The sequence below is a fragment of the Choloepus didactylus genome, chromosome X (genome assembly GCF_015220235.1).
Source record: "Choloepus didactylus isolate mChoDid1 chromosome X, mChoDid1.pri, whole genome shotgun sequence".
NCBI classification, from domain to species: domain Eukaryota; kingdom Metazoa; phylum Chordata; class Mammalia; order Pilosa; family Megalonychidae; genus Choloepus; species Choloepus didactylus.
The window spans coordinates 121177053-121200170 of NC_051334.1; the positions used below are offsets into that span (position 1 = coordinate 121177053).

At 43.4% G+C, this 23118-nt stretch overlaps 1 protein-coding gene across 1 annotated transcript in view; it reads left to right on the plus strand.

Annotated features, from left to right (window-relative positions):
- LOC119522565 (putative serine/threonine-protein kinase PRKY) overlaps window positions 1–14179 on the plus strand; it is a 114952-nt gene extending 100773 nt beyond the window's left edge. The window contains exons 6-7 of the mRNA XM_037820976.1: window positions 2763–2922; window positions 10833–14179. Coding sequence (XP_037676904.1) covers window positions 2763–2922; window positions 10833–10962 — 290 coding nt within the window. The 3' untranslated portion in view covers window positions 10963–14179. The remainder of the gene's footprint in view (window positions 1–2762; window positions 2923–10832) is intronic.
- Window positions 14180–23118: the final 8939 nt, after the last annotated feature.

The window sequence follows — 23118 nt, forward strand, 5'->3', positions numbered from 1 at the left end:
CATTCAGTGGGATTGGGGGCTGCAGACACAGCTGCCCCCCAAGGTTGTGAACCAGGGGGGTGCTCTGAGCATCTCACCTGGATCCCTGCCATCCATGCAAAGCTGTTGCCCCCCAGGTGGTATTTGTGGCTTGCAGCTCTCTTGGGGATCCCCAACCTCTGGCAGTGTGTGACAATTCTGAGATGTCTCCAGGAGTTTATTTTCAGAGTGGTTATGCCTCAAGCCTTGTTCTCATAAGACTGTTTCCCCTCGCCTTTGTCTCAGCAAAGTCCCCAGAAGAGACCGGAGCCCCAAATAGTGATAGAGCAGACCTGGCACGTCCCTCCCTGTGGATTTCTATGGAAATCTCTGATTTGTAACAGCCACGCTTCCCACCCACTGTGTCACTTGGCTCTGTGGGCAGGTGGACCCCTTGCCTTCTCCTGTGAGCCCTGGTTAACTGTGCTTGGACATCGCCCTCTGCCCTAAAGACAGCGCACGTATGAACTCCTGGGAGGAGAAAAAGTTTCCCAGTGTCACTGTCCTTCTTAGCTCCACTGCTCAGTTTAGTCTTCATGAGTTTCTAAATCCAGCGTAGCTGTGATCCTCTTCTGTCAAGACACACATAACTGAGCACCAATTCTTTTGGGGACAAAGATGAAATATTGAGGAATTGTGTACATCCACAAGCTTTGGAGTTGGAAAAGCTGGATTTGTATCTGCATTCCACCATGTCCTGGATGAATGACCAGGAAGTTATTTAACTTCTCTCAGCCTCAGATTTTGCATCTTTAAGTGGGAGAATAATAGTAGCACCCTCGTGAGTAGATGTTAGGATTTACTGAAGTAAGATGTGCACTGTAGTCCATGGGATACAGTAGGTAACTCGTAAAGTTAGCCATTTATATCATCAAGAAACAATGCAAGAAACAAAAGCACTTAGTCAAGGAAGAAAACTTATTTGGTCAATTTCCTATTTCAGGATAAGTTCAGATTTACAGAAGAATCACAAAAGTAGTACAGAGAGTTATTCCCATGATCTCAATATCCTACGTACCATCATGGTTTTGTCAAAACTAATACATTAGCATCGGTACATCACTATTAACCAAACTACAGACGCGATTCTGATTTCACCCGTTTTCCCACCAGTGTCCTTTTGCTGTTCCGGGATCCAATCCCCAATGTCATGTTGCATCTGGAAGATAAATTTTAAAGTCTGCTTTTTCATTATTTTAACATTTTGGTCTACTTTCCCATTTTTGTTCTTATTTTAACCAATGGGACAAAAATGTGTGTGTGTGTGTGTTTGTACCCATAAATAAAAATTGATCCTTTTTCCTCCTGTAGCAATCACTTTTTTCCGGTTCAATTTAAGGTGAAAACACTATAGGTTTGATCCAGAAGAAGGACAACCACCCTGAAATTCACATGCTAAATTTCTGCTACAGCTCTTCTATTGACAGCTTGAATGAACTATGGAAAATTATTTAAACTTTCTGTTTCTTGTATATGACATCTGTGAGGCGTGAATAATGGCCTTTGTCAGATAATTACCTCAAGGTTGAACAGAGAAAGTAAGGGGAAGAGTTGTAAGTTTTTAAGAAGAGCTCTACAGAAACTACAGACTACTATTTGGATTTATATGTGAATTTTCCCTAAGTGTCTGTGCATGTAAAATATATGAGTGCTTGCAATCTTAAGGTCTTGCCTGTTAGGGGAATTCAGTCCACATCTTCAGCATTAAGAAGTTAACTTTAGGAAATGAAGAGTTGCTTCAAAATCCCTTGAACCTCTGACCCCAGCCATTCACTTTTTAAATTTAAATGACATTTAAGTCCAGCGTGAATCATATGCTGAATCCCTGCTCTGAGTGTTCTTTTTTAGCTTTCCTCTTTCTAGTTCTGGGTATCCATTGTTTGTTTTAAATGGGCCGTATTTTAAAGTCACTAAATTCAGACTCCTGCCCTTCCTCCCCAACCCACCCTCCCCAGACGTGCTGCGGGGTGCTCGGCTCTGTGTTGGCTGGTTCTGAAGGAGTGGGAGCTCCTCTGTGGGAAGCAGGGCGTGTGCTATGTCACCCATCCATGAGCCACCATCTGCCTGGCACGCAGGACTGCGGCACCCATCTGCCTGGGCCCCAGGCCGCCATGCCCCCGTCTCTGTCCCTCAGGGCCTGTCAGCTAGGGGCTTTGGTGGCAGCTTCTGGAATGTCTTCTGACATTCTGAGCCACTCTGACCTGTCCCCTTCCTGGCTCCTCCAAGTATGCATCGCATCTTTTCTTTAATGATGTTCTAATTGCCCCATAAGTACAAAGCTTATTTCCTCAACTGAACAGTAAGAGCTAAACTGGTAATGAAGCAATAGCAATGATGATAACGGCCAATTTTTGGGCACTTTGTCTCTTCGAGGCACTAGACTTTGCACTTGGGATTATAATATCCTTTAATACTCACATCTGTCAATCTGTGGGGTGAGGCACAGAATACTTAAGCAGTTTGCCCAAGGGCATATGGCCAGTAAAAAGCAGAAACTCAATGGGATTTGAACTTGTGACTCTGACTCTTTGGCTTTGCTTATGACTGTGCCGTGCTAGAGGAAAGACCATGTCCCGTTTGTTATTTTATTTCCCACAACCTCACAGGGTGCACTGCTCATCAAATGCTCGGTGAATCCATGTAATTAAAGCACTTGCTCCTTCCCAATTGATGGCTTCACGTTACGTAGGCAGGTGAGCAATGAAGACTTAAATCTCCCTGTTGCCTCTCTTTTGGCATTTTAGGAGGAAAATCTAACAACTGGGAAGGAGGCATCCGGGTTCCGGGCCTTCTGCGATGGCCTGGGGTGATTCCTGCTGGGCAAGAGATCGATGAGCCTACCAGCAACATGGACTTGTTTCCTATGGTAGCCAAACTTGCTGGATCCCCGTTGCCCGAGGACAGGTACTGTGGGTCGAGGGTGCTTGTTATAGTCAAGTTCAGATTTTCCCAGGACACTCCCACCCTGGTTTGTCTGCACAGTGGCATGCTACCTCGGGCTGCACTTGTCATCCTGTTAGGAAACATATTCGTGGGTTGGCCAACAGAAAGACCTCTCTGTTAATTCCTTTATCCCAGAGAGTCATCAACTCCAAGATACCGAACAATGTTAGTGACCGGGATTGTGGGTTGACGGTCTTTAACTCGGCCTTCCGCGTTCAGCACTCCATTATTCCAAACTGTGTTTCCTGCCTGTCTTGATCACTGACTTGCCGTCGGGCAACTGGTCAACCACCCCTTTTGACTGCCCATGTCTTGATCTCACCCCTTTCCTTTTGGCCCCACTCAGTGGCTCTTTGCTGTAGCAGCAAGAAAGGCAGCTGGTTCCACAGTCAAGGACCCTATTTCCCAGCATGTCTTCATTTAGCAAGTTCTAAATGAAATGTCTTTCTCTTAAATTTAAATACAACTTCATATGACATTGCCAATGGTTTCTTCTTAAGTGTTATTACCAATCTGAAGAGTTTTAAGTGAAACATGCTGATTAATTGTTTTCATTAGTTTGGGAGCAGGCCAGGCTAATGTCATGCAGGCGGCTGCAAATCTTCCTTAAATTCGGCTGCCAGCAGAACCGAGAGGGAAGGGGAAACCAAAGACACAACAACAGCTCAGCCAAAGCTGAGCCAGCATGGGTTTCCTCCACCTGCTGTTGTTTACAAGCATCTTTCCTGTTTTCACTGTCTTTTGCTTCATTGTTTCCTTAAGTCTGGTTGTCTTCAAGATTGTTCTCAAATTTCTACCCCCCCATACACAAAATTAAAAAGCACATTGTAGTGTGCTACAGTTCTCAAACTTTATGGTCCTAGGAATTCTTCACAATCTTCAATTATTGAGGCCCCCAAAGATTTTTGTTTGTTTATGTGGGTGGTATCTATCAATGTCTATCATATTAGAAATTAAAACTGAATTTTAAAACATGGGAGCACCCAAGTGTACATCCTGTTGGCTGACAGAGGGATGATGTCATCACACACTATGAGTGAGAGTGAAAATGGCAAAGAATGTCTTACTATTATTGGGAAAATCGTTTTGACCTCATGGGCCTCCTGAGAGGGTCTCAGGGACCTAGGGGTCCTTGGGCCACGAGCTGCTATGGGGGAGAGCCACACTGCTCACCTTCAGGTCCTGCCCCCGATGCTGAGTATGTGTTTAGCCTTCCAGGGCCTTGATTCCTTGCCTGGAAAGTGGGTCTGAGAATAGCATTCACTTACAGGGTAATTATGAAGATTGAAAGCATCCCTGCATGTAAAGTACAGTAGAGACAACACATGAACATTTGCTACTTTTCTTGCACCCATCTTATTGAGAAGTAGTTCTAAGATGCAGATAAGTCCAGTTCTTTTCTCTTCCACATTTAATATTCATCCAGGATCACAGACTCATAAAACGTGAGGGCTGCAGGAGATGTTTAAGATCTTCTACACCAATCTATTCTTTTTCTACTATAGTGACAGAAAACTTGTCAGCACTAACTCATAGAGGATCTTTCTTATATAAAGTCAAAAAGCTCACTCCCTATTTCATCTGCTCTTTGGCCCTTGGAACAAAGCTTATTACTCCCTCAAATAGCTAAGCCCGAGTTTTTGGGTAATCTCATTAATTGCATTTTTCTCTCATGACCTCTAATAATAAAGTCATCACTGCTCTTCACTATTCTTTATAATATCTAAAAGATATCTGAAAGTGCTTTTCCATTCTATTGTGTAAAGAAAGTGTGAGGAAAATGTTCAGAGGCCAAGAGGAAAATCCATAAAGGAAAATCTGAACTTCTTGCCCAGCTCTGAGGCTGTTGGAGGTAAATCTGTTCCTCTTATGTGTGCCTGTTGAAAAAGGAAATGGCCTCCCTCTTAGATAGATGCAAATATTTTATGTGTGAGCTTGTGCTGCCAGTAGAATGTATTCTCAATATTGAAGATTCCTTTCTGTTTGCCAATTCTTTTTATGGGGCTTGTTGACCTAAGTCCACCCACCGATACTGTCTCTCTGTTGAGGTCAAAGACTCTCTTAGGGTCCCCATACGACTTCAGCTATGAAATGGCACAAATTACAAAGCAGGAATCCACTACCAAGTTCCTCATGGGAATATCATTTATTGCATAACAGCTTATTTAAAGCTTTTATCCTTAGGTTTCTACATTGGGGACCATGACCACCGAAAGCAGAGGTTCTCACCTGGGATGAATGTTTCCCCCAGGGAGGCATTTACCAATGTCTGGAGAAATGTTCGATTGCCTCAACTGGGGGGTGCCACCGGCATTGAGTGGGTGCAGCTCAGGGATGCTGCTCCACATCCTACAGTGCCCGGGACGGCCCCACAGAGAGTCATACGGCTCAGTATGCCAATAGTACAGAGGTTGAGTGATCCCCCCCTAAAGTTTATTATTGCTCTTTTATCAAAAATGCTGTCATAATCAAAATCCCTTCTAAGTTTTTCAGTAAAAGCATCTAGATAATATCTGCCTATCTATGTCAATCTGTAAATGTGATGCGTAGGTATCAACCTTTCAGAAGATTGTCTTTAATCTTTTACATTAACCTCAGTGGTCCCCAGCTACCCAGCTTCCATGATTTCTTGCTAGAACTATATTAAAATTACATTTAGCAGGAGAATAAACTCATTCAGGGGGCTGGAATCCAACTGTCTGAGTATCAGTTAACGAGGGGACTTCATCCCTTTCCTACATGGTTTGTTGGAACGAGAGGATTTCCTTTAATGCGCAAGAAGTGTTGTGCGTCTAGTGGGAGACTTTCCTGGCCAATGAAACGTTGTGGGAGATGAGAAGCCCTTTGATCCAGGGTTTCTACGTAGGTGAAAAGATGCTGGGTACAACAAGGGGCCCAGGAAGATTTTAGCTTTGCGGGGTCTTAACGCTGCTTGAGAAGAGCCCTTTAAGGTGACCCTGCCGTGTCTGGATGAGATTTCTCCCAGGCAGAGTTCTTCCTTCATCCATACTTGAGTGGTTCATCTGCATTCAGTGGCATGTTTAATCAAAAGAACCCTCAGAGGCCATCACCCCAGGCATAGTCAGAAAAATCGTTCCTCCGGTGTCTCCAGATAAGCTGATTCTGGAAATAAATGGAGGGCAACCTTTGGTAATGGTAAAGGCGGGCAACAGGGACTTACATAAAAGAAAACTATCCAACACCTAGTTGTATTAACTCATTAAAATGAAAAATGTTTCTGTCTGTCTCATCCCTGAAAGTAGATACAATTTTGTGTTGGCAAAACTTTGAGCTCCTTCTAATATTGTAATAAAGAATCACAACCTGCTATCATCAGAGCTTTGGGAAAACATCTAAATTTTGGCCCTGGTCCATTCAGCTGTGAGGATCAAGGCTTTGAGGGCAAACATTTGCTCTCCTATTCCATAATTAAAATAAAATAAAATGTGATTCCGTTTTTGACAAATAAAACAGTTGGGGAGCTATATCTATTCACTTCTTTACAGGATAAAAGGTGAATTCTCTTACTTTTTATGTGAACAATCTGAGCCTTGTGCTTGCAACCACTTATCACTGATCTTGCTTTGTATTTAAATATGGCAAAGGTTTAATGTTGATGAATATAAACGTGTTTTTAAGTTATGAAAAGAAATTATCAAGATAACGTTTTGGATACTTGGGATTCCCTTTATTTTATGAAAGATACATTATACCTTCTTCTAAAAATCTTTCCATGACAACTCACTTTCTACATTAACAAGTACTTTACTTGGAATGTTGCACAGGTAAACCACAAACTTTGTCCCCCATTAGCTTCTTAATCAGTCCCCAAAATGTTTCCCTTTGTGTCCCCCGAACCTTTCATTTCTCCTGGGATCCCCAAACCCTTCTGGTGTCCTACATCCCTGAGATCTATTTCCTTCTCTTGCATCTCCCCAAACATTCCCCTTTTCCTCTGCCCCCACACCCTTTCCTCTTCCATGTCCCCCAAACCCTTTCCTTCCCTCATGTCCACCATCTTTCCCTTTTCCTGTGTTCCCTGGCCTGGTTGATCAGAACCCCAATGCGAGGCAGCACCCCCCAGCCACCCACCTTGGCACCTGGGGACCCCTCAGGGCTGGACCTCACCACCAGTAGCATCTGTCGGTGTGACACTGCACTGAGTTGTCATCCTCCTCCCTCACCTGCCATGTCAAACCAGCCTCCATGTCTTGCCAGCTGCCCCCTCTCCCCACCTCCCACATCCTCCTCCTCCTCCTCCCCTCCGTCTCCTCACCACCATCCTCCTTTCCATCTGGAGCCTGGATGCCGCAGCCAGTCATTCGTACAGCGTGCCAATGTGCATGTGCCACATCCACGACCATGACCCCAAACACCCTGTCCACTCACTGCCATCTAACAGTGATGCAGTTAGATCACTGATCATGTTCCTAACATGAGCTGGGCCTGCTCCTGCCTCCCCTCCAGCCTCACATCCAAATGCCCTCCCCACCTCCTCCTGCCCACCTGTTCTCGACTGCTGCACATTTGTGAAGGTAACTGTGCTCTTCCAAAGGGTCCCCCACCCTGGGCAGATGTCTTGTCCCTCTGTCTGCTCTGTGTCCTCTCCTCCAGGCCACCTTCCGTGGCTTCTGCAATTGAGTGGCGCCATATTTAAACCTTGATGATGCCTTTGGGATATCACTGGTTGTGCTCTGTTGCTGCAGACCTACCCCACTCTGATCCCTTTGGGCAGGGGTCAGCAGCTTGCCTTTCTCCTAAAAGGACCAGGTAGTAAACATTCTAAGTTTTCTGTCCCATCCTATCTGCATCACAAATACTTAACTCTGTTGTAGTACAAAGCAGCCTTAGGCAGTGTGTAAATAAATGGGTGTGGCTGTGTTCTAATAAAACTTTATTTACAAAAACTAGCGAGGGCTGGATTTGGCCAAGGGGCTATGGTTTGCTGACCTCTGCTTTCTTAGACTACTTAATTTATCCATATGTGTGTGCTGCCTGGCATGTGTCTGGACCCAATAGATAATCAGCAAATGTATTTGAATGATTCCATGCTTGCTCATGTTACATTAAGCCAGCTGAGGAACCATTCAATCATCCATCCGTTGATTTTATGAAGTCATTTGGTATTTGCTGTGTCCCCCCCACAGTCCATGCAACAGGCGGGAGGCACAGTTGCTTCCTGCAGCTCAGGTTTTGGAGGTGGAGTTGGAGAGGGTGGTCTCCTTGACTGAGCTCACAGTTGGAGATTCCTCCACCCTGCAGGTGCTCTAGGGAGACAGTGTAACCCGAGCTCCATTTTCCCAGAGTTGGCCAAGCAAAGGGCAGGTGGGAAAGAAATGCAGGCTGAGAGAGAAGTGTGTGCAAAGGCTCAGAGCTGGGAGACAGCCCAGCTCATCCATGGTGGTGGTGATGGGGTTCGAGGTCATTCTAGTCCAGAGAAACTTCCCAAAACATGCCCTGTTGAATTATATGAAAGTCACATAATTGATCTGAAATTTTGAAACTGCAGTGCCTTGGAAATGAGTTGTTAAATATGGACACAGTCACTGTGAGTCATGAACCTAAGGTGAATAATCTTACCTTCCAGATTAAAAACAATACCAAATGAGCACGTTTTCAAAAGGAGTCGAGCAGGCAATACAGTAACTCTCGGCCAACTTTATGGCATTGGCTGTGCAAAATTTCTACGGAAGCCCAAATTAGGCTGCAGAGAATGCCAATTAGAACTTTTCCAAAGGAAGTAGCAGTGCTCTGTGTCACTTTGAAAGTGTCTTCATACCCCAACCCCCAAGTCATGACATTGTACAAGCATTTCTGTCTTAGCCGTGTCAATGGCAAGTGCTGTCCTCCAGGTTATTACTGCCGTTGAGCTGGAGTTGCACATGGGGCTGAAAACAACCCCCTGTATTTTTGATATCTTGGACATCATTTAAAAGTTTAGCTCAATTGGGTCACTTTCAATTTTTCATGGCAGAAATGAGCCTCTCCTTGACAAGCAATATATCTGCCACTCTGTTAAACTTTCCACAGCAGCATGATTTATTGCCTGCTTCTAGGAAAGGGCGCATTAGGTTTAAGATATAAAAAAAAAAGGAGATCTATCTAAAAAGTTTGCAGAATAGACTTTTATCCCATCCTTTAAAAAGTATTCAAATATTTTGCCTTAAAGTAAGCAAACTTTAATTCAGAGACTTGGAGTCTTATTATTATTATTTTAAATAAATTTTTCTCTGTAGTTCCATGACCAATTTCAGTTATCAAGCACTCATGTTCAAAGAGCAGGTTCACCTGCCATGTTCTTAAGTCAGATGTTAAGTTTTGTTGGCCTGTGATGAAAACGGCTTCAAGAATAGAAAGGGAGATGGTTTCTAACGGACATTCCGTCTTGGCCTGGGTGATCGTGGAAAGGCCTTCTCTCTGCATCCTGGAGGTAGAGGACGTGAATAGGAGCTCTTTGTTTGCTATTTCCTCACCTTGAGGGATATTTTCGCCATTGGGGGCACCCCATGATCTGATACCCATACGTTCATGCCTTCCTTCCCATCCCTTCCCTTCTTTCAGCTCTATTCAAAATCTCATGTTATTAAGGTCTGATTCTTTCTTGAAAGGAATTTGAAAAGAGTGAAACACAATACCTGCCGTTCTGGGATAGAGATGGTGTTTCAGAGAACACGCTGTTTCTGGATAGAACCGTCTCAGCCGTGTTTCCTTTCCTCCCGCTCATGGTTAACGGGAGCGGAGGCTTGGGACATGAGCCAAGCATGCCTTTTGTTCTTATTTTTAACTTATGATAATGGAATATTTCTGTCCATAGCTTCTGTGTAATAACAAGGGTTGAGGCTGGGGAAGTGCTGAGCCACAAGGCTATAATTACAGTACGGGGTTTCAGTGACACCAGGTAAACCACAAAAAGCTCAAGGGACTCAGAACCTCTCAAACATGCTTACTCAAATTATATAGCCATGTTCAACTTCCAGTTTCTAAATGCCTTTTAATAGGGGATGGCAGGGATGTTGTGTTTTCAGTCAGAGAAAGAAAATCGACATATGGAACTCTTTCAGAGTAGATCTTTGTCCCTTTTTTTTGGTTACAGAACCCTGTAGTATCAATGGCTTCAATTTCTAAAGGAGCTGTTAAGTGTAACTCAAAACAAAATATTAGGCTTTTCCCTTTGTTTAAAGTTTTAGATTTCTTTAATCTTATTTTGCTCACAACCAACTTTATATATGAATTGTTTGCAATCTGCAGAGTTCTTCTTCTTGGCATGGCTAGATGCCCAGTAGTGGAGGAGATATGTTTTCATTTGTCAATAACCCAACTATAGGGTTTTTAAAAAATATTATCATTAATTATAAATTAATTCATTTTGATTTGGAAATTCATTAATGTCTGATTCAAGTTACCTTATGCTATGTATTATATTTTTGAACCCAATTATCAGGTATTCTTATATTTTCAACAGACCCATCATTTGTGAGTAGAGCTTGCCCCTTGACAAGGCTATAGGTAGAAAATTGCGGTTGGGAGAGGCAATAGGTGGAGCAATGGAGAGCTGGATGACCAACAGCTCTGTGTCTTACTAGTCATAGACCTGAGATACATCACTTAGAATTTCAGTACCTCAGTTTCCTCCCCTCTATGCTGGGGATGCTAATATCCCCAATGTGCTGTTAAGAAATTAACTGGGTTACCAGATGGCCGGAGCTGGGCTCTCCCATGGGGATTGGTGTTATTCTTTGTATTAGTTATTTCATTCTGGCTGTAGACCTAGCATCCCTTGCTTGCTAAGGAAGGACAATTCGTCATTGGGGCATTTCCGCCTGAGGATGGTGTGGCTGTCCCCCACCTGACCCCACTGATCTGTCCCACAGGGTCATTGACGGACGCGACATGATGCCCCTGCTTCGAGGGAGAAGCCAACACTCGGAGCACGAGTTCCTCTTCCATTACTGCAACTCCTACCTGAATGCCGTGCGCTGGCACCCGCCAAACAGTGAGTAAACCCACCTTCCCACGTGCTTCATCCTTCCTGCAGCCGTGGGGGGAATCGATGGAACGAGCGTGGTCTCTGCTCTGCAGAGCCCAGTGGTGCCGAAACGCGCAGGTATGCTTTGCTTTCTGCTCCCTTTTCCTCCTGCTCTTTTCTCCTTCTGCTTCTGGGGACCTCATGGCTCAGGTACTCAGTGTGGGACTGGGCCACTCACCCACCTTTGCGCCGCCAGGGCTCCTCCTTCCAGGGGTAGCTCCAGGTTTCATAGGGGCCCGGGACACCTTCCCCCGTTGGATCAAAATGCTTTCATGCCACCATACTTCCCCAACGAGTGTCCTTTGAATTGTGCTCTCCATCAATAATGGCATCTCATTCAGTTTTTTGGTACCAGTTCCATAATTTTATGTCTAACAAGTGTAAAGGAACAAATGGAGCCAACCTATAATCTAAAGTGTTGTTGTAGGTATTAAGGACTGTTGACTGTATAGTTGAAACTTGAATTTGCAGTTGTGTTCTCATGGCTGACTCAGATGCTTGGAATCTGCAGAAATCTGCAGTGCATGCAACCGTTGTACATTCTTGCGGCAGAAACTGAAGTTGGCCTTTCAGGCCCCTCTTGAGAGATTAAGTACTTCTCTTTGCTCTCGTATGCTTTGGGGCTCAGCTCCTAGAGGCCAGGCTCCCCCAGGCCATCCAGTAACCTCCCAGTTAATGGCCCTTTGTAAACTCATGGTGATCCTTCAACTGTTTTCCCATTGCTCTCCCCACCCTACAAACCCAGCCGATTTACAAAGGACATAACTTAAAGGGCTGCCTACCCATCCTTCTTTAAGGTGGAAAATTATATCCGCTACATTATCCTCAGAAATAACACCAAGTTTCCCCTTCAACATTTCTTTAGATCTGGGCAGCTTCCTTGCAATGTTTTCTGGAAGACAAAATAAAAAAATACGGGTTATGATTTTAGACATGGAAAGATTTTATTTATATATCTCATCTTCATGTCCACATTCTTAATCTCCATGGGAGCCCTGTTTCCTTTTTTATGTTGATTTAGAGCGTTCAGGTCTGAACCGTGTAATAAATGAGACCTCTACCACTCCCGATTCTTTCGATATGGATCCTGCAAAAAAAAAAAAAAAGTAGAGAACCGTTTCTGTGACATCCTGACCCCTGGGAAACTGCATTTAAATAAAGCCAGTCCCCCTTAGAGAGGCAGGGTGGGACATCCTGGATCAGGGCTAAGGAGCACAGTATGTGTGGGAATCACAAGTAAAGGCACAGGAAGAGACAGAAAATACCAAGTGAGAAAAGCAAGCCCAGTTTCTGATGGGCAGCTGGCGCTGGGATAAAATCTGTTTCTCAGACGGATGCAAATGTTATTTCCACTTGATGCATTCCTTACAGTCTTCTGCTTTAAATTGGCAATAAAAAAAAATCACTTTATCTCAATACTAGAATTGTTCATCTCCCCAAAGGGGAGCAATAAGCCATGGAATTTGTGAACCGTCTATTTACTTTTCAAATTATAGCTAGAACTCTGCAATGATGGTTACCGACTCGGCTTTCAGGCACGGCTCAGTGTTTATTAGCCAGCACTTTGTCTATTCACTTCTTCTGCAAATGCTTATTGATCGCCTAATATGTGAAATGCACTGTGTTGGAGGCACTGGCAAAATAGTCTACGGAGGAGTTGCCTACATCTTAGAGTTTTGTGCTGTGGAACGTGAATCTCAGCGGGAGGGCTTTGTCGATTAGGGAAAGCTGGTACTAGTTAACCGAGCCTGCTTGGACCATCTCTGGTTTACTCTGGTTGGAGATTCTTAGGAATCACTGGAATCCATAAATCTTAGGGGTAAGAAGGCTGCTGCCTGACCGCAAAACACTTGGTAGAAAGTAAAAGAGAAATTTCATTGCAGTGTTTAGCCATTGGCAGCCCTGTCCTGGAGGTCACTCCTAATTGTTCAGGAATCTTGCCCGCTGGTTCTTCAAGCATTGGTAGCTTGAAATTGGCCAGGATGGAGAATTTGCACCATGGAAATTGGCAAGCACTACAAATCAGGGCTTTATTCCTCCTGCAGAGGGCTGGTTTGGCAGCAGTTCACTGCCACCAGGTAATTAGAACTGACTGAAAATGTTTTCTAAGATACAATGACTATTTGTCCTGATTAGTTGGAGGATTACATTTGACAATTCCTGACTAGTTAAATACTTATATTCAGAAAGCATAGAACAAGAATTCTGTTTCCACCTTAAAAAAAAAAATCCTTTTAAACGTTTATATGTCATTTCTTGTCTGTAACTTATTTAGTTGTCTCAGTGAGTTGCATGATAAAGTTTATCAATGATCTGATACTATTATCCCTGTGGCATTTTAGAAGAACCCATGAAAGCATGATTATACCGTGGAACTCTGAGTTAAATATTGCCATTTTATGTATGTTAAAATTTTGACTTTAAGTTTTGACATGTGAATTGATGCTATTAATATTTAAACAGAAAGGCAACCTGATTTTACGATAAAATTTATCTTAGAAGGTAGGTAGATATTTGGCTCTAGGAGTACATTGAAGATTTCCCATTTGATCAGTATAGACCAAAATAAATAATCACATTAGTATGAGAATTAATAAATCAGCTTGTGTTACCAAGATTTGTGGCATGGCTATGGGCCAATTCTAGAAAACATTGCAATGTAGAGCACAATTAGTAGTTTAAAGTTTGTCTGTAAACATGTATGGGATTTTGACATCCTCTAGAAAAAAAACAGCTTTATTTGATTTTTCTTTTTGGCTTCTGTGGGGAAATAAGGTCTCCAGAAAGCTGCAGTGGTGGAGAGGAGAACAGGATGTGGCTAGCATTCCTCCCCTTGGAAAAGAACACGTCTGTCCCCCTGCGGAACCAGCAGTGCCTCACAGATCATGCTCCATTTCAATTCAGGTTCATTGGAAAATTTTATTGTGCTGTGATTAAAAAAAAAATGAAGCATCATTTTTTTTTTAATTCCATCAAACTTAATAGGATAATAGAAAACATGTGTTTTTGTCTGACTTTTCTAAAAGGTACCTTCCTTCCAAAATAAGTAATAATAGCTTAACATCAAAACTGCATTGCCGTCATAAGGAAGCAAGAGTTCCTTTCTCACTCTTTAAAATTGTTTTCATTCCATTAAAAAGGCAATTTCTCTTTTAAAATACACCTAATAAAAGAGAGGAGATTCTATTTACAGCTGCTTTTGCCTCTTGAGTTAACTGACATGTGAAAGGCTGTGGTTGGCGTTTGTCCCTGTTGATAACTTTAGTATTTGTTGGATGCCCTCCACTGTTTGGTCAGCAGAAGTGGTATCTAAAGGAGTCAGAAATAAAATATAAAGGGTTGAAGTGGAACAAATGAAGGTTCTAGCATTTCCAAATGCAAGCGCTCAGAGAACTTTCCCATACCCCAGCTTACCTTAAAAAGTACATGCTCTTGCCCTCCCGTCACTTTTGTAGCAATTAAGGAAAAGCATGTATAGTTGGTCACCACTGGTTTTAATAATCCTCATTGTGCAGATTCCATAACACCTCTGTGATCCCTGGTGGTCATTTGTGGACATGAGCAGAACGGTAAAAAAAAAAAATTGAGTTCCTCAATGTGCACATTCCCAGCTGTGGTTCAACGAGGTGAGGATGTTCTGCCTTCTTGATTTAGCTCTCATATTCTGAAGCAATGAAACTGCTTGGCAGGATCAAAATGGGGGAGTCTCTAAAAGGCTGGAGAAACAAAGAACTTCCTAGGAACCCTGTGCATATTTAAGGAGGAAGCAAAAGATACAAAGTGTCTTTAAACAGCAGCAAACATAAACAAGGTTAAATGTCAGCAGGATCCATTGAGGAAATATGGTGCCCAGGGGCTGGCAGAAAAGCATGCCAGTTTCCCCCAGGGGCAGCAGTTCAAGGTTCACTAATTCAGAGTCAGTGGCAGCTTTATAGAACATAACTACTGCAGATGACAAGAATAGACTGACTAGTTGAACCATTTCAAAGGTATAGTTTAAGTCCTAGTATTTAGGTGGGAAATCCCCAGAAGAGGGACTGGTGTGCAAAAAGGTTGCAGGTGTGGGAGATGAGGGCTCGTTCCTGAAGGGGGAATGGGCAAGTCCGGGTAACTGGGTTTGGGATATGAGGGGGGTGGGAAGGGTGTTGAGAAAGGAGCTGCTGACGGGGGGATCCAGCTGGACATGGTAAGCACTGGAAAGTCATTGGCTGGGTTTAGGGAAAGGAGTCACGATGGGCAGCAGATTTGGGAAGGCAGCAATGAGGGATGAAGGAGGTAAAACCGAGGGCAGGAATGCAATGGGATTCAGGGATGTGAATTTTATATCCTTATTGCTCAGATGCTGTAGTATCAGCCCTAACTGTCCCAGCCATTCATTTCCCCTAATGAAAAAAACCTCGTGAACATATTTTGTTTTTTCCAATGTATTCTATTAGACATAATTATTCATATGACACTTCATATTACTTAGTATTTAGGATTAGACAATTTGCAAAGCAGACATTCACTTTCCTGCTAAAGTCTTCATGTCTGACCTAAGATGACGCTAATAGCATGGATGAAAAAAACAACCAACCATCCATTGCTTTTGTAATTTGCCCCAGTGCAAACTTGCTTCTTTATGGAGCCAAGATAAATCAATTGAATTTTCTTTCTGAAATACCAAATAAGTGATTCTGGATGTTCAAACACACTCTTCAAACCTAGCTCAGCACCCAGCTTGTCATAACCTTCTCTCCAGAGTTCAGTGTTTTTTCCACTTACATACTCATTCCTATGATTTCGTTGATTTTCTACATGATGTTCCACATCTCTTTTCTTTCATTTCAACATGGGTGTAACTCGGTCCTTCTCACATGTTTACTTTTGACTAACCTCTCCTCTGGATTTGCTTTCATTAGCTCTATCAGACTTGATATTTTTTAAAAGGACATTAACCAAGGGATGTAGTATTTGACAATTCTTTGTGTCTTCTTTGCCTTTTTATCTTTGATACAAAAAATGTTTTGTAGGTGGTTATATACTTTTCCCTTTGTTAATGTTTTGTTCTTGACATTTCTCATCTCTTTTATGTGGGCATTGTATGTCTTTTGAAGCTGTTCCTGATAACAATAAACTGCATTTATTGTGTATTTACCATCTAGCAGACATGCTCCTAAGCACTTTGCATTCCATATCTCATTTAATCCTCATGATTAAAGAGACTATGACTCGGTAAGAATCAGGCTTGGGTGTATCAGAAAACAAAAAAAATAGCACTAGCTTACGTTACAGAGGTTTATAGCTCCTTCTCGTCAATGAAGTCTACAGGTGAACGGCCCAAAGCTTGTATGTTGACTCCGAAGTCTCCGGGACACATATCCTCCAAGCCCCCTTCCACCCCCGTAGGAGGCAGTGTCTTTCCCCTCCTGGTGACTGATGCCAGTGTCCACCCTCCAAGCAGCAAGGTGCAGAATGGAAGGAAAAGTTGGGAAGGAAAGGGATGTGTGTGAGCCATCTGCCAAGAGAGATTCCAGACCTTCCCAGCAGTTGGTCACCTGCCCACTCCTCACTGAAGGGAGGCTGGGAAGTGGACTCTCGATGACGATTGTCTGCGTGCACAGGTGTTCTTCCTGTTTACAGATGGGGAGATGGAGATGGAGGTTTTTCGGAGACAGAGGCAGCATTCCAGGGTTGCTGTGCAGCTGGCATGTGCAGCCACCACTGCACTCGCTGCCTCTCCATGAACAGGAACTTCCACCCCAGACAGTAAATTCTCTTACTTGTGGTCACCATTGTGAGGCTGCCTCCTCCTCGTCATCTCTCTGGTACCCATGTCCTCGAGTCCCTGGGTGTGGCCATCCTTGGGTACACCAGTTCTGAGCCTGCACTGGCTCCTGCCTGGCAGTGCACCCTCTTAGCTGCCCGCTGCCCATCCTGCTCACTTCTCCGCGGACATTCTTTTCTGATTCCACAGTGTCTCGTGCTCGCCACACTGGTCCCTTATTCTGCCTGTTTTGGGATGCTGAAGCATCCAAATGTATTGCCGAGCTCTGACTTCCTCCATCAGTGATCTGCTTCTCTTCCTCAGTCAACTGACTGTAAGGAACTCCCCAAGATGCCATAGCTGTGGGCTGGGAAAGAGAAGGTAAGGTGGAAGGAGTGGGGGCCATGGGCATTTGGGCCACTTCCTCATGTAACTTACTTGTACCTTCAGGACCTGCTCGAGCTCTATCTCGTATACACCATTTCCATTTTATGATGGAGTGCTGCTGTGCACGCCCAACTTTATGGCTTGGTGGGTCAGACAACACCCAGCTCATGATAGGTAACTCAGGCCTCATGGTAACTTGGTGGCCCATGGTTAAGCGTTCTGTCTCTACTAAGGCCCAGTAGCAGGCCAACAGCTGTTTCTCAAATGGAGAGTAGTTATCTGCAGAGGATGGTAAAGCTTTACTCCAAAATCCTAAGGGCCTGCGTTGTGATTCTCCTATAGGAGCCTGCCAAAGGCTCCAAACAGCATCTCTATTTGCCACTGACACTTCCAGCACCATTGGATCAGCTGGATCATATGGTCCAAGTGGCAGAGCAGCTTGCACAGCAGCCTGGACCTGTCACAGAGCCTCATCTTGCTCCGGTCCCCACTCAAAACTAGAAGCTTTTCTAGTCACTCGGTAAATGGGCCGGAGTAGCACACCTAAATGAGGAATATGCTGTCTCCAAAACCCAGAGAGGCCAACTAAGCGTTGTGCCTCTTTTTTGGTTGTAGGAGGGGCCAGATGCAGCAGCTTATCCTTCACCTTAGAAGGAATATCTCGACAGGCCCCACACCACTGGACACCTAGAAATTTTACTGAGGTGGAAGGCCCCTGTACTTTTGTTGGATTTATCTCCCATCCTCTGCCACGCAAATACCTCACCAACAAATCTAGAGTAGTTGCTGCTTCTTGCTCACTAGGTCCAATCAACATGATATCATCAATATAATGGACCAGTGTGATGTCTTGTGGGAGGGAGAAACGATCAAGATCCCTGCGGACAATATTATGACATAGGGCTGGAGAGTTGATATAACCCTGAGGTAGCACGGTGAATGTAAACTGCTGGCCTTGCCAGCTGAATGCAAACTGTTTCTGGTGGTCCTTGCTGACAGCAACTGAGAAAAAAGCATTTGCCAGATCAATAGCTGCATACCAGGTACCAGGGGATGTGTTGATTTGCTCAAGCAATGATACCACATCTGGAACAGCAGCTGCAATTGGAGTCACCACCTGGTTAAGCTTACGATAATCCACAGTCATCCTCCAAGACCCATCTGTTTTCTGCACAGGCCAAATAGGAGAGTTGAATGGGGATGTGGTGGGAATCACCACCCCTGCATCCTTCAAGTCCTTAAGAGTGGCATTAATCTCTGCAATCCCTCCAGGAATCCGGTATTGCTTCTGGTTCACTATTTTGCTAGGCAGGGGCAGTTCTAGTGGCTTCCACTTGGCCTTTCCCACCATAATAGCCCTCACTCCAGGAGTCAGGGAACCAATGTGAGGATTCTGCCAGTTGCTGAGTATGTCTATTCCAATTATGCATTCTGGCACTGGGGAAATAACCACAGAATGGGTCCGGGGACCCACTGGACCCACTGTGAGACGGACCTGGGCTAAAACTCCATCAATCACCTGACCTCCATAAGCCCCAACTCTGACTGGTGGACCAGAGTGATGTTTTGGGTCTCCGGGAATTAATGTCACTTCTGACCCAGTGTGTAATAATCCATGAAATATCTGATAAAAGGCCCCTGGTAAAAGGCCATAGGTCCCCCTGGGGAAGGCTGGGAGGAAGATTAACAGTATAAATTTTTGGCAGTGTAACAGGGTCCTTCTCCAAGGGTACCCAGCCTTCCCTTCATTCAAGGGGCTCTGAATCTGTAAACTGTCTCAAGTCTGGGAATTGATTAAGGGGCCGTGACTGTCTGTTTTTGTAATTCAAGGGAGACTTTTGTTCACGTGACCTAGAATTCTTCTGCCTATATAGTTCAAACAAGAATTTAGTCGATTGCCCATCTATTTTACTACTTGGTACTCCATGATCCACTAGCCAACGCCATAAGTCTCTGCGAGTCATATATTATTTTGATTGCTGCTTTGAGCCTGTTTTCCATTATGGTAGCCCTGTCCACCTTGTCTGTGGCAATTAACTGCAGCCACTTGGCTTCTGCTGATTCGGGACCTGATTATCCCCATTGTGTTTAAGGATTCCAGTTCTGTGACAACAGTTCCTACAGTAATATCTGACCTACAGAGAAGGGCGACTACAGAGCTCTTCAGGGATGATGGAGCTAGTCTCACAAATTTATTCCTTACAGTTCTGGTAAAAGGTGTGTCCTCTGGACATTCCAGGGCTGTGTGAGCAGGTCTTCCATGATAAATCCACTCTAACATTCCAATCTCTCTAAGCCTTTGAATCCCCTCCTCCACATTGTACCAGGGCAGTTCTGGCATTTCAACTTCTGGTAATGCCGGCCACCTTTTGATCCATGTTTCAGCCAGCCACCCAAACAAACTGTTAACACCCTTTCTAACCCCTCGAGCTACAACATTGAATGCAGAATCTCTGCTTAGTGGGCCCATATCAGTAAATTCAGCCTGATCCAACCTTGTATTCCTTCCACCGTTATCCCACACTCTTAATATCCATTCCCACACATATTCCCCTGGTTTCTGTCTGTATAAGTTGGAAAACTCATACAGTTCTTTTGGAGTATAGCATACCTCCTCATGGGTCACACTTTGTACCTCACCCTTTGGGGCTTGTTGGGACTTGAGCCTAGTTATAGGTCTTGAAGCAAAAACTGGTGGTGGGGGTGGGTCATGAAAAGAGTTAGAATTATCTCTCAAGCCATTCACCTCAGGACATTCTGTTGCATTTTCATCTCTTAAAACAGGATTAATCTCTCCAGACAAAGGAGTGAGGGCTGCTTCCTCAGGGCAGACTGGAGGTAGAGAAGCTGTTTCCCCAGGACAGCCCTCTACAGGTAGACCCAGCAGAATCCAGGGTTCCAATGTCCTCACTGTCATTATTATCAATCCATATGTCCCCATCCCAAGTTTCCGGATCCCATTCTTTTCCAATCAATGCCTTTACTTTAACAGCAGACACCCTGAGAGGTTGAGATTTTAGTTTATGTTGTAAATGTGCTACTCGCACAATGAGAGACTGCATCTGATTTTCAGAAACCTCCAGTCTGCGGGCACAGGAAATAAGATTTTCTTTCAGGGCACACATGGAAACCTTTACATCTGTCATACGGCATTCAAGTTTTGAATTTGAAGCCTTTAGCTCATCCCTTTCTCTTACAACTGTATCCAAAGTATCTAAGAGTAGCCAGCCAACATCATTATACCTCTTAATACTGCAAAACTCCGTGAAAGTGTCGAAAACACTGTCACCCAGAGCCTTGCTTCATACTAGAGTATGATTAGGAGAATCAAATGGTGCTATTTTGCATATTTCCTTTGCCAACTCATGCCATGGACTGTCAGTGACCTCTTGATTATTGGAAATAGAGTCATTAGTGCCTTTGAATCTAATCAGAGTAGAAAACAAATTGTAAAAGCCCATTTTAAGATTCTGTTTCTCAAGAACCACTCCTGGTACCAAGTTGTATTAGTTAGGGTTCTCTAGTGAGACAGAATCAATGAGAGATGTAACAAACTGTCAACTCCAAGGAAGATATCCGATGAACTCCTCGGGAAACGAACCGACAACTTTGACGAACTCCTCAGGAAACGAACCGGCAACTTCGACGAACTCCTCAGGAAATGAACTGGGATTTTCGACGAACGTGCTCGATGAACTCCTCAGGAAGTGAACCAGCAACTTCGATGGGATCCCCAGGAAATGCTTCACTGGGCAGCCGAAGAAGAAGCGAAGGTTCTCTAACCGTCCCGCTTATAAGACTTCAACTGATCACCCGGACCAAATCCAGCCAATTGCATTCTCTCATTGTGGAAGGCATGCCCCTTGATGAGTCATCAGTCAGCTGCAGTCAATTGACTGATGATCCAACAAACCAGCCCATTGGTTTATTAACCAGCCTCAAATATCCTCACAGCAATCGTCAGGCCAGTGCCCGCTTGACCAGACAGCTGGGTCACCTAGCCAAGTTGACACATGAACCCAACCATCATGGTGACCAAAGTTCAGACTTTTCTGAATAAACCTGGTTATGTAATTTTGACTTTGATATTATCTAAATATTCCACATATTAAAAAAGGAAACTATGTCCAAAAAACTATACAAAAATAGAAAACAAGCTAAAACAAATGAACAAGCTGGTGATAGAAACACACGGAAAATTATATGTCAAATAACTTTAAAATGCAGTATTTTGACTATCCACACTTAGTAGAATAAATTCTAGAGACAGAGCTTCAAAGAAACCTTAAACCTTACTCAGTGGTCTTGTGGTCACTGATGACACTGGTAATAATATCTTAAAATAACTCTATGTATTTTAGAAAAAGCAAATAAGCAATTAGATTCTTACTGGGTTTTCAATCTGGGTAGAAAACGCGGTATAAAATTGAAGCTAAACTAAAACTCTAAGTTAAGGTTGAGTTGAAAATATTATTTTAATATCATGATTTCCTTCTTCGCAACAATTCATATATCCTAGCTGTGTCCCCTAAAAAGATGTAGATGTAAGGATGACCCAATAGTGCTGAGTCCCACTAGTGCCCAAGTTCTGGTTTCTAGATACCACCTTCATTTCCAGGGCTCATGGAGGCATGGCTAACTCTAGTTTCATGCCTGGAGTGCACAAGATGCACCGGGAACATCCTGTTCAAGGACCCAAAAGCAAGCCTCAAAGACGAACAAGGACTGCTAATGCCTCCCGGGTTTCTTCTTGCGGTGATGAAGATGTTCTGGAATTCAGTAGCGGTGATGGATGCACACCTCTGTGAATATACTAAAACCCACTGAATTGTACATTTTAAAGGGCAAATTGTATGGCATGTGAATTGCATTTTAATAAAACCATTAGAAAATATTATTTAAATAAAGCATTTTTAAGAAAACAAAACAAAACAAAAACAGGTTAATGGGAAACACTGTCACAACCACCCTGCAAGCCGTGGGAGCCATGGCTAACAGGAAAATCCTAGGAAGCGTCTCTCGGCTGGTGAGGGCAGTGCTGATGACCAGGGAATTCACCAGCTATTGACGTGTCATTAAATGGTGCGATGCTGGGTTCCAGGAAGAGGGAGATGGCCACTGCCAATGCATGCTGACAGTGGGATGTGCAGTGAGCAGAACCTTGCTGGTATAGGATATGAATCTCAGAGAACTGGAAAATCATGACAAAAGGTATGAAGACAAAGAGTGTAACTAAGCCAAAGAATGTGGGAAAAAATTGCTGATAGCAAAAAGCAGATTTTTCAAGCAAAATGCATAATGGAAAATATAGTCAAGGATATAATGCTTGGGAAAGGGACTGCAAACACATATGAGCATTCAAAGAACATATCCACATATCTCACATATCCAAGAAAATACTGAAAATAAGCTGGAATTGCTTTGAAAACAGTTTCATAGTCTTTGCACCATCTGTGAACTTCAGTAAAATGTGGAAAAGCTCCCAAAGTGGAAGCTCAAGAAACAAGCATGGAAACAGTTTCCAGATCAGCTTTCTTGACTGTACAGATGCCTGCATGATCTTACTAGGTTTAGAATTTTCTGTGCTCCTGAGATAAAGTATGTCTACAGTTAAATCCCTTCCTTGTAAATATTAATGCATTTTAGTCATATTTCTTCAAAGAGAGAAAATGACTTCAGCATAGATTTGATTTCATTAAAATTCCTTTTCTCAAACTTTAAAGGTAGGGAGCGACACTCAAAAATATTCAATAAAATATTTTTAAGCAGGATGTATTGCTGCACATTAATAGTTTAAGTAGTTTTTTTTTAACTTTTACAGTTAATTTGTTGAAAAAATCAGCTGAAGATTATGAGAAGGGGGAGTTTCCAGGAGGTAAAAGAAAGAATGAATCAATTTTTGGAAATCATTACTTTTTTTCAAAATTAGCTACATGAATAGGCCTCAGGAGGGTTCTGGACATGTGCAAAATTGTGTGTGTCTGTGCACTACTCCAGG